Raw genomic sequence first — 11,967 nt, forward strand, 5'->3', positions numbered from 1 at the left:
GCAACCCCTGTTTCTGTGCTGCTGCTCCTCCAGATGCTGTACACGTTGCAAAGACAGGCACAAGGACAAGAACTGCCCTGTTTGCATTTTCAAGCACCATAGCAGTCTGCAGTATTAAGTTAGCAGGGACTGCAGACAGGTTTAAACTTCCAAAACCCAAGGAGCTGCTACTATTGTCACCTTATGCAGTGTTACCACAATAAACTAGTAAACAATATCAGACTTGACTTGTTCTCATTTTAAGTTCCTCATTTGAAATGGAATGGCATCAGCTGCTTAATATCATTTGTGTCCTTAAATATTCTGCAGGGATACCTTCCGAAAGCCTTTTGTTTTTTCAAAGTTATTTCCTGTAATATTGTGCGTGATGAGCCTGAAAGACAGGGAAGTAGTCAGCACTTCAGTGCTTTGCATACAGAAAGAGGCTCTGTTAAAGATAAGGGATGGATCTCCTGTTGCAGGACAAGCGTTCAAGGCTCTGTTCCACTTCAGGCTCCTTGTGTGGTTTGGAAACATCTCTTACAGGCAGGTATTTGTATGCTGTCATAATTGCATACTGGTGCCTATATTCTTCCTCTTAAAAAAAAAATCTGGTATGTGCACAGATTTGACTGTATTTCTGTGCCTTGTTTTCACAAAGGAAGATAGTCATGTTTTGTACCCAAGGCATGTTGGAAAGAAATACATTAAGGACTGTGAGGTCATCTGATGCTATTTTAATAGGCACTCTATAAGCATTTCAAATAATAGGTTGTATTAGGCAGTGAGACCAACCTTGTTTCTTTAAAATGAGTTTTGATTGTAAAGTCAGTGAAGTAAAAACACACTGTATCCCTCACCTACTCCTTCACAAATGGCTGATTTAGTTTATGGCAACAAAATGAGAGCTGTAGAGCGTGGCCTCAGCCTCCTTCCAGGTAGGTTGAGAAGGATGGCAGCCATGTGCCAGATCTTACCAGTGGCAATGAAAAAGGAGCAATCCTAGGTTATGTGATGACATTGTACCATCTTATGCAACAGTGGGTACTGGAACTCTTATTCTTTACATCTCGCAGAGCATAAAAAACCTTGTCTCAATATATTTAGCTATTTCAGTAAATATTATGACAGTACTTTTGTTTGGCAATAACTATACCCTGTCCTTGTTGGTTGTTTTCTTTCATGTTAGAGTTCATTTAAACCTTTCTGAAAATAATATATTAATCACTTGAACACTGAACATTCACATTTTACATGTCATTTTTTACTTCAGCTATGAAATTTAGCATGGAAGGGGCTGCTTCCCTAAAGCCAAACAATCTTCCTATTTCTGTTTTCCAGTCCTTACCAGAACCAAATTTGTCATGGTGACAAAGGGGAAATGAAAAAAGTAATGCTCAAAATCTTAGACTGAAACTCCTTTGTGCAGAGGAAGGTGAAGGAAACTTCATGGCCTGAGTTTTAAATAGTGATTATGACAGTTGTTTAGTTTGCATTCCTATTGATACTTTCACCAAACAAGCTTTCTGTCTCATTGCAATGTAATTAAAAAAGAATAACAATGGAGAGGAACACTTTAAAAGTAGTATTGTGGCTCCATAGTCTCTAATTAAAATGTAGATAAAAGACTAACTGGTGGATAAACACAGGCCATGCTTCTCCAGTTCCTGAGTTGTTCTCTGATCTAGTCAGTGCCTCTCTAATTCCCCCATCCAAACTCTGATGCTGTTTCACCTGATTACGCCTCTGCATTTTTTTCTGAGGAAAGTTCGATGTATTTGCTCTAGAAGAAAAAAAGTGGGTGCACACACACACACCCCCAATCTATATCTTTATTATTAAGGTTTTAATTGTCAGCTACCACTGAACACTTGTATTTTGTGTGGGTTTTGTGTAGCAAGGTCTGATTTCTGGCTGGGTTATGGCCAGAGTTTGGTTGTTGCTCTGTTTTCTTGCATCCCTTCTTTTCCCCTCTTTTGATATGCAGAGAGAAATTTGGGGGACTGAGATATGTTAAAGAGGCAAAGCATTATTTGGTGACCTATGTGTAGTAATTCTCACTTGTCACTATAAATACATTCCTGTGTTACTGCATCCATATAAATGCATTCTTGTTTAGACAGAAAAAAAACAAGTGTTAACAAAAGCTATTTCTCCTACTGAAATCCAGTAAGCTTTATCATTATGCCATCTCTTACTTCTAATAAAAATTGCTTAATTGAAGTCATGTTGCTACTTTTGTGTAAACCATTTTGAATGTTATGGAGATCTATGCTCTATCTATCTCAGAGTGCAGGCTTACAAATGTGTTAACAGTTACCTAATTTGACGTTTGTATGTGCACTATTACTCACTGTTAGGCAGTGTCAGTTCTTGAAAAGACTGTTAAAAATGTATCTAAGCAGTACAGGGTAATAAATCCAGGCTGTAGCCTTTTGTAGTAGATCAGCTGATGTGTCAGCAGTTGGCGAGTCTGATAAATCAGTTCAGCCAAGTGAACCAGGTTAATACAAGGATTTTACATACTTTGCTAACCAGCAAAACCTGAACCAGAACTGTGTTACAGTATGATTACTTTAGCAGCTTCTCCAGAGTCCTGAGGATTTTGTACTAAACAGCAGCATGACTTAAGTGCTGTTAGGTCAGTTGCCTGTGTCCTCAGACTGGTCCAAGCAGCATCTCGTATGATCAGATGTAGCCTTCTATATAGTGATGGGTGTATTCTGAGGGTTTAGGCAGAAACTAACTTTTCCCCTGGAAATTTTATATAAATATCATAGCACTTCTGTGCTAAAAAACAAACCACACAGTTCTAGACCAAAATCTGATTTTGCCTATAACAAAAATTTATGCCTATGTATTAGCATATCTTCAGGGATATAATTTTTAAATGGGGGGGGGACAACCCCTAATGACTCCTTAATAAACATTTTGTGTGGGAGCACATCTCTTTCTGCAACAGGCAGGCGGGTGGAGACTGGCAAGTAGATGCAGCTTCTTGGCTCTTGACAAGGACTGTGGAAGAAGTGTTTGATGGTGGGACATTGGGGATGAAGGTTATAAGCAAGAGACTATATTGCAGAAAAAAGCATAAGCATGTGACAGGATGGGTTAAAAGATAGCCAAGAGGCAGCCTGGGGGCTGTCATGGCTCATGCACAGGAGTTGAATTCCTCAGCTGTTTTCCAACATGTGTGTGTTAAGATTGCCACTCTTGAATTTTAAACGAAAGGTTTTGACTCAAACTCCATAGCCACATAAATAGCTCAATAAATAGTTTTAATTAATAAGAGAAAAAAAAAGAGCTTTTTATTTTTGTAACTTGTAAACAGAGAGAGGCAGCTTTCTCTGCTTATTAATCTATATGTTACAAATCATTGCTGTTATTAAAAATTCAGCTTGACTGATGAAAATTCATGTTTCACACCTTTTTGGCAACACAGGAGCAAGCTGTTCAGCTGAATTCAGAAGAATTACTGGGCTGCTTTGTTTTAAATCAATCTAAGGAGTACCTATAGGGTTTCTTAAAGTTGTTTCGTTTCAGAGCACACAGTTTCCGATGACTAAAGAAATATTTACTAAGACTATATAAAAATGTGCTTCCCCCTTCAGAATAAAACAACCCCCTGCCACATCTTCACAAGGACCCCTTGGTCCAGCAAGTAGCCCTATGACTCACCTCTTCCCTTGCATCGCCACGAAAGGTTTTCACATGGAAAATAACAGGGTGTCTTCAGCTGCGTCAGTAACCACCATCAGCACCAGCTAATGCTGCTCAGATACATCTTGTAAATATTCCTGGAAGTCACAAGAGGAGGATCAGAAATGCAGGGCCACCTCCCATGGGGAAATGAAAGGAAAGACCCATGCAAATGCTAGCACCAGCTGAGCTGCCCGCTTGCCACTTCACATGGTGCTTAATCCAGCCTGTGCCAGTCCAGGCAGTTTTACAATGTACTTTTGACAGCTAGCAGTTTGATAGCAAAATACGTCACGCTGATGTTGATATTGTCAATGCACTGGCTGCCACTGACAGGAGGAATGAGACTGCCACCTGAATGTCTCTGTTGCTCGAGAGAATAAGCACTTTCTGCTTCTCCAGTTTCAAGACTCTAACATGGCAAATTATTTTTTTTTTCTATTCTTTTAGATTAGCCTTATTTAATAAAGGCTTTTGATGGATTACGAATCCAGCAATTTCATTTAGTGATAGTTATATTCCATTTTGCCATGTACTGTAACGTAGGTAGTTAAGTATGTATTTTGTAAGCATTTTAAAACTTGAAAACATAAGAAAAAAAATTAATTGCAACAGACTCTTGCCTGCCTACATACTGTATTTGTTTAATGTCGATTTCTTTTCCCATAGTAGTGAAATGCCATATCTATATTTAAAATCTGAAGTATTGACAAAATCTTCTGAGCACACAAAGCTGTTTTGGCAAAATAAAAGAGTGCCTGCCATGCTGCAGCTAGAAAAATGAAACGGCTCGTCAATTCACCAAAAATCTGCCTACAGACAAGGCGTTCTCCAGCCTTCAGGAAACCTGATGCTTTGCTCACGCAGGAAGAAATCCTCACCACGCTGAAGTCGGTGAGAAACCTCCGCTGATTTTAGCAGGGCCAACTGCTATGAGATTGACAAGGCTATTATTATGCTTTAAAATTAAACTTATGCACATGCATTCACAAATAGGAACCATAACAGCAGAAAGGCTTAATGCAACAGTTATCAGGGAAGTGAAAAATTCAGAAAGAATATGCTGCAGCTTGAGATTAATGTGTTACAAAAAATTTAAACAGAAGGTCAAACCTCTTTTTTTTCTTAGTGTGTCAAAATCTCACATTTCTTCAGCTGTCACAGAACACTGTTAGAAATGGAGACAGAATTTTCTGGTTGAAGTGTGGTTTCTCAGAGACTGAACTAGTATTTATTTTAAAATTACTCCTAAATTATTAATTACCCACTTAAAAGCATAAGCAAACATTTGGCCTGTAGCATCTCTATAATCTTTCACACTAGAAAACCACAAGATTTCTATGTAATTACTTACCAAAATAAAGCACCTTTTCTTTTTTTTGTGTGGCAGTTTTGTTTGTAAATGTTTTATTAAAAAAAAAACTTTTAATGCTATTAGTCAATACATGTGTAATAATACTTAATAAAGTATCACATAGTAGTAGGTATTTTGGATTCAGGAATGCAGTGGTTTTAACTAAATCATCAGAGCTCTGTTCTGCTCCAGTCTCTTCTGAATTGTCTTTTTTTCCCCAGAATTTAAACAAACTCATTCTTTGTCAAGGTACGTCATCCTTAAGGCCTTGCAAACTTTTTAGTGATTGAACCAAAACAAAGAGAGAGCTCATCTTTCTTGATGTGAAGACCACGCTGCTCTTGAGCTTAAAAAGATGCCTGCAGTTTTCAAGCAGTCAGTGGTAAATCAGCAAGAAAGAAATCAGAGGAGAAGGGGCACTTGGAAATCAAAACAGTAAAGTGCACAGTTACGCTGTCTGAAATTGTATTAATCTGATCCAAAGAACTTTCTGGACTGTGGATATTTAATACAATTTGGCTTGCATGAAATATACAATCACGATCAGACAGAAAGGATTTTCTTTTTCTTCCTGAAGTCATCTACAGGCTATATGGAATTCAATTTTCAAGGGTAACATACTGCAACTCTTTGGATATTGATTGGTTTCCTAAGTCAACAAGGAGATGGAGAAGGGGGAGAGGGTGTGGAGGGTTGCAAGGTGTCCTTGTGCCTTCTGTTTTTCTTAGATGCCAGTACTCTCCAGTTCCCCATCCTCCAGCCCTAATGCAGCATGCGACCTAGAAATCATAAACAGTTTCTCTTTATTTGTGTACTGTCTTTGAGTTTGCTGGGATTGCTTTGCTGTTTGCTCTCTGCTGGTAGCCTTGAGGGGGTCTGTCTTCTCAGGTGGTTCCTCCTCACAGTCATGGATTTTACTGGCTGAGGTGTTGGCAACTGACTCCAAGGAGGTGCCTGCCTCCTCCAGGTGGCTGTAGCCCTTATTGTTGCTGGAAGGCTCAGACTGGGAGCTCTGGGAGTCTGTCCTGATGATAGCAGGAGGGGATGAGGGGGGCGACTCCCCCAGATCAAGAGATTTGGAGTAGCTAGAAGATGCCTTTACCAAGAGGCTAGAGTCCAGGTCCCTGCTGACAGCGGGGGACCGAGGTGGCTCTGGGGAAAGGGGACACCTGGCATCAGGCAAGCAGCTGGTACTCTGCCGCCTGAGAACCAGCTTGTGCCTCCTCATCCCACAGCCTCCCTTGATGTGACTGCTGCTGAGGTCAGTCAGGCTCAGTTCAAACTCCCCCCGTGGTATCTCCCGGGCTCCCCTCTCACCAGAGGGCCTCCTCCATCCTCCCCCTCTGCTGCTTGGTGCCAAGGGCAAGAGGGCAAAAGCGCTCAGTGAAGAACTGACAATGGAGCTGGCTGTGCTGCACCGGCCCCAGCTCTCCGGTGGGCTGCAGGGTGGGCTAGTGACAGCATGGCCAGCAAGGTCAGTGCGCTCCTGGTAGATGCTGTACACAGCCTCGGCAAGGCTGGGCGGCTGCAGTGGGGTGCAGAAAGAGGAACACTGTGATGAGGATGCCAGCTCTGGTGGGGAAAGCGAGACAGCCAGCCCTGGTGGCCAGGAGCTCTTGGCCAGCATGGCCGCAGCACCCAGGCCTTCACCACCAGGCTTTAGCTCCAGGCTCCGGGACTGCACGTAGTTGACAAAACCATTGAGAGGGGCTGAGGCCAGGGTGCCTCCATCCTTGGTCCGCAGGCTGTGGGCATCGATGACAGTGGAGTAAAGGTCACGCAGGTTGATGATCTTGGTCTTCTTGTCGCGGTTCTCATGCAATACTGCATTGGCACAGATGAACAGGAAGATGCCGATACCCATGATGAGGGGGCCCAGCACCTTCAGCTTGTCTGAATGCAAGTAGCTAGAGAAAAGATGGAAAAGGAAACCCACTGAGGCCTGGGGGGACAAGGAGGTGGGGGGAGACTGTGGGGACCCCCAGGTGGTAGCAGTGGTGGAGGTGTTGATTCTGGGAGATGACTCTGGATGGCCCCCTGCTTGTGCCCCTTCCTGGCTTCGGGAGCGGTTCTTGGGGGTGCCACCTTGTGGCGCCAGGTGCCGGCCTCCGCTGAAGCTGCCTTCTCTGTACACCTGGCTGGGCTTTGGCCAGTAGCCCACCACAGCCAAGGCAATGCCCACCAGCAGAACGAGGATGCCACAGAGGGCGATGAGCCCCGAGAGGGAGCACAGCTTGAGCTTGCCTTTCACCACCACCACGTCATTCTTGCGCTTCTTTTTGGCCTTGCGTTTGCGCTTCGGGACTTGGCTTTGGGGTCGCAAGGGGTCCTGTTTCCTAGCTGAGATCCTCAGGAGGCCTCCAGTGGCGATCATGGCTGGCTACCCAGAGCACTGCTCCCTATGGCCACTCCAGCTCCTGCAGTGAAAAGGAGAAGAGAAAAGGGTGAGGACCAGGGGCAGATGTGCAGTACAAAAGGTGTTTCTTCTGTTCCTCATTCAGACTCCTGCTAATTAAAACCCTCAACAAGTGGGAGAAGGGTTGACACAAATAGGCTGATCTCCCTTGCCCACACAGCTCTGGTGTGTGAAGACTGACAGCATCAAATCAGTGATGTGCCCCAATATTCTCTTGCCAAAAAGCTACTTAATTTATTTACACTCTAGGTAAATGACAGGGGAAGTAGTATCTGTCAGTGTAAACAAAAAGTTGGTCTCAGAAGGAGCTTGCAAAGCACTGGAGCTCAGAGCATGCTGAGTCCCACTCCCGAGCAAGGTCTGGGGTTACACCGCACACTGACTGTAGCTAGTGGTGTCATGCAGGATGTGAGAGGATGGGGGAAATAAAAGCACGAAGGCAGCATGTTTGATCTACAGATACCATTTGTTTCATTACATGACTAACATATTACTGGGGGGAGGGTTAATACATTACTTGCCTGTCTCAAATGAGTGGGAAAGTCACAAGGGAAACATTTGTACACTGGAAAGCGGTGCCCTGCAAAAGTTACTTCCTATCCACTTGCATTTGATCTGCAATATTACAGAAATCCATCTCCTGCCTGCGGTCCAGAGGCATCCCTGGTTTGGGAACATGTGCGAAGCTCCAGGTAACGGTTATGTAACGGTGGCGAATTCCCCGCCCCCAGAAAGAGGAGATGGTGGCTGACAGGTAAGGGATGGCATGTCAAATCTTACTAAAGGCAAAGTGAACCCTTTCCAGTCACCCGGGGAACTGACAATGATCGCTTGGAGGAAACTGGCAGGGGGCTAAACGTTCAGCACTCATGGCTTTTGTTCTGCCAGACCATCAGAAGTCAGCTCTCAGTTCCAATGATCCCAGCTACAAAACACAGCGTGTAGGAGCGATTCCTGCACTGTTGCAATTCTTTTTGGAAGATATCATTCATGCTACCGCGGAGCAGGACCGTCTTTCCGCTTTCCCATTCTGAGTGTCCGATTATTTTTTCTTTGAGGGAGCAAAAGATGACAGCACCGAATATAACACGATTTACAAAGTTCAATTAATTGCACTGAAAGTCGATAGAGAAAGCACCTTAAAAAAAAAAAAACAACAAAAAACTTGCTTCCCTTCCCCCGTACAGCTTCTAAATCTCATTTCTTTTCTATTCCATTCCCAGATTCGCCATGTATGCGGTAATTTCGTGTCCCATTTACTCCATTTGTATTTTCCCCCGGAAAAAGGAAGGTATTGTCAGAGGGGACATTGTTAAATTACTCTCCAAGGTACTGCACGCTCAAAACAAAGAGCAGAGAGTTGTCTTCTCTTTCCTATCACTGAACTATTTATTTATTTAAAAAAAAAACAAAACCCACACAACATTTTTTGTTGACGCAAAAGTGTAATTATCGGGGCACCCTTTGCTTTAATTGCCGGTTCGCTGGTCTCATTCCTTCTGCTGCTCCACTAGCCAGCAGCCCGTCTCCTCTGCCACGGCGAAGGGAGATAGTGATCAGCTCTTCCCAGTCCGGCATCGCCTGGCACTTAGTTCTGGCGATGGAGAGCGCGGAGCTGGGCATGGGAAGGAGGGCACCGCCGGACAGCCGGCCATTGCCAATGACCGCAACGCAATGAAGCAGCCCGGGGTTCGCAGCAGGGGCTGGAGCCACCTCTCGCACGAATTGACCGCGACCTCCACTAGAAACCCCTCGCCGGCGGCTTCTTCGGCGAGCCCTCAAGCACTACCCGGACCTTGCTCGGTAAAGACCAAATGCATTTTTAACAGTATTAACAGATTCGGTTTAATCCCTTCCCATCCCTCGGCCGCCACAGACGGGGCTGGTCGGGATCCTCCGCCAGGGCACCGGCTGAAACGCGCCCGGGCACGAGACCGAGGGCGCCCGCCGGGGGCTGCTGCCGCTGGGTCCCCCGGGAGCGCCAAGCCGCCCGGGCTGGCCTCGCAGCTCCCCGCTGTCGGGGCAGGGCGCCGAGTCCCGCGGGGCGGCAACCCCAGTCGTTCCCACCACACCCCCCGGGGCGTCGGTCGGGGGTCGCGGGCGAACGGAGCCGCCGCTCAAGATGGCAGCGTCGGGGGTACGCGGTCACTTACCGAGGAGGACCGGGGAGAAGTCCGCTCGGGAAGCGGCCGAGCCGCCGCGGGGAAGAAACTTTCCGGCCCGAGCGGGCATCCCCGCGCAGCGCCCGCCCCGCCGCGGCCGCTGCCGCCTCGCCGCCCCTCACGGCCCCGGGCGGGCGGGCGGCGGGGCTGGGCCGAGCGCTAGGCGCCCCCTCGGCCCCGCCGCCGCTGGCCGTCTCAGGGAGCTCCGCGGGAGCGCTGCCCCCTCTCCATACCGCATCCTTCCGCCGCGGGGCCGTCCCCCCGGCAGCGCGCACCCGCCAGCCCCTCTGCCTGTGTCGCCGCTGCGGGCGGTGCGCGGCTGCCGCGGCTGCGACCGGACTCGGCGCGGTTGCTAGGAGACGGGAGCCGTGACACAGGGAAATTGCGGCAGGATGGCCGCGGCCGCCTCCCCCCGCCAACGCCACCTGCGCACCTGCGCCCGCCCGCCACCGCCCCGCACCGCCTCGCGGCGGCACCGCCCTCCGAGGCACCGCCCCGCACGGTCTCACCTCGCCCCGCCATGTTGTGCGTGCTGGGACCTGCCGTGCCCGGCCGCAACCTGCTCGCTGACCTTTTCTTCCCCCCGTCTGACAAGTGTCTGGCCTCTCATCCTCCGTTCCTCCCCGACTCCCTCAGTCCATCCCAGGACTCACCATCTAGGAGCTCAGTAGTGAGATGGCGGGAAGACCCTCCACATCCTTTCCACCAGTGTCGGTGATGTCTCATCAACTTCAGGCTCAGCCACCCCACCTTTGGCTATTTCCCTCCAAGGCTGCAGGAATTCCAAGAAAGAAAGCCAAGAACCAGGTGAAAAGATCCAGAAAAAGGACAAAAGTAGAAAGTGGCAGCTGAGATACGTCAGTGGTGTCACCCAGGATCTCTTGTTTTCAGCAGAAAATGGGAAACAGTGCTCTCTTCTGAGCTGCTGTGTAAAAACTGATTAAATTGAAATTATCACCTGAGATAAAATCTAGCATGTCCTATCACATTGCCTCTCTTATTCATGAGAGGAGATTACTGCTGTTTGCTCTAGTCAAGTCTTGTCACAGGTCCATCATGAGCTAGAAAGGCAAATCTCAATCAGGTATCTTGGTAAATAGAGAAAACTCAGCCTGTGGCTTGGGTTTGCTCCTAACGTACATTGTGTGGTTTTTGGGGGGCTGGATGGACCAAACCTGTCTTTTTATGCAGTGGCCATAGATCCCTCTTGAAGCCGGAGTGTGAGCTAGCCTGGCCAAACCAGCTTTCTTCCTCTGCTGGACATCTCTTGGGAAGGCTATGCTGCGTGTAAAGCAGTTTGCCAGAAACTAAGGGGCAATAAAGAGAACATTTATAGTGTTGAACTGTTTTTAAAAATAAAGGATCCAACACGGGTTGGAAAAATTGCCAGAAAGATTGTGCATAATTGATTACATTTTATATGTTCCAGCCTCAACAATTCTGCGATTCTGTTTCATCAATGCCTGGTTTGAGAACAAACAAATCCTAAAGCTGCACATATGCATTTTAATGTCATTTGCAGTTTGTCTCGGCAAAATCATTTCGGACACATTTCTTTTACTACAAATATAACTTTTGGTTATGCAACAGGCTTGGAATTCAAGTTTTATTATTTAACAACTTCCTTTAAAAGTGTGCTTTGAATGGTCTTGATGGACCCAAGTCTTCTGACATTCAGTAATTTGCTTTGTGTTCAACCCAGACTTCAGAGAAAAACAAACATACCACATCTGTTTCCACTGGAGACCTGTATCACATCAATAATGCAGCATCACCAGACTCTCCCTGAAAGGCTCCTGTGTTAGAGAAAGAGGAAGAATGAAAGTGATTTTTTTTTAAAGGGCAAAGAGCTCTTTTCCCTATCTGAGTCATATTTTCTATTTCTGTCAAACTAAACCATTCTATTTAGCTATCTTTTTATACAACAGCCTTTCCAGATTTTCACTGCTAAAGTTTTGAGTGATCAGGCTATTATCACATTCAGAGTTTTCAAATTACTCTTAGCCAAATGTGTTGTAGGTGAGGGCAAACCCTGGAAGATAAGAAATATGTTCTTGGATGAAAAGCTGCTGAAGGTGTTGTTCCACAGTAGCTAGCAGTGCAATCTTAATTTGCTTTATGTGGTAAGGACCAGTTGTATAATGCCAGGCTGAGTCCCTCAGAGCAAGTTACCTTGCCGAGTTGCAATATCCTTGCTTATGCTACAGATTATTAGTCTTGTTTAACAAATGCATTGGGAGCTTTAGTGAAACATTTATTTTATTTTTAGTTTATACAGATTTTTGTGTCCCCAGAAGTGGAACGGTTGCAAAAGGCATCCCTCCTATTGTTCTGGTTTAATGGTTTGTCTGAGTTAA

At 46.0% G+C, this 11,967-nt stretch overlaps 1 protein-coding gene across 1 annotated transcript; it reads right to left on the minus strand.

Annotated features, from left to right (window-relative positions):
- Positions 1 to 3,263: 3,263 nt before the first annotated feature.
- Positions 3,264 to 9,795, minus strand: TMEM200C (transmembrane protein 200C). The gene is made up of 2 exons (XM_061448725.1): positions 9,602 to 9,795; positions 3,264 to 7,449 (listed from the first exon to the last, which is right to left on the minus strand). Exon 2 carries the CDS (start codon positions 7,404 to 7,406, stop codon positions 5,757 to 5,759), a length of 1,650 nt encoding a protein of 549 aa, XP_061304709.1. The 5' UTR covers positions 7,407 to 7,449; positions 9,602 to 9,795; the 3' UTR covers positions 3,264 to 5,756.
- Positions 9,796 to 11,967: the final 2,172 nt, after the last annotated feature.

Source organism: Pezoporus flaviventris, unplaced genomic scaffold (assembly GCF_033815535.1).
Source record: "Pezoporus flaviventris isolate CSIRO_AGI_PZ_B2104156 unplaced genomic scaffold, CSIRO_AGI_Pfla_v1 ptg000007l, whole genome shotgun sequence".
NCBI classification, from domain to species: Eukaryota; Metazoa; Chordata; class Aves; order Psittaciformes; family Psittacidae; genus Pezoporus; species Pezoporus flaviventris.

Bases quoted from the DNA above. Each gene is read 5' to 3' on its own strand.
- TMEM200C (XM_061448725.1), bottom strand. From the start codon at position 7,406: ATGATCGCCACTGGAGGCCTCCTGAGGATCTCAGCTAGGAAACAGGAC.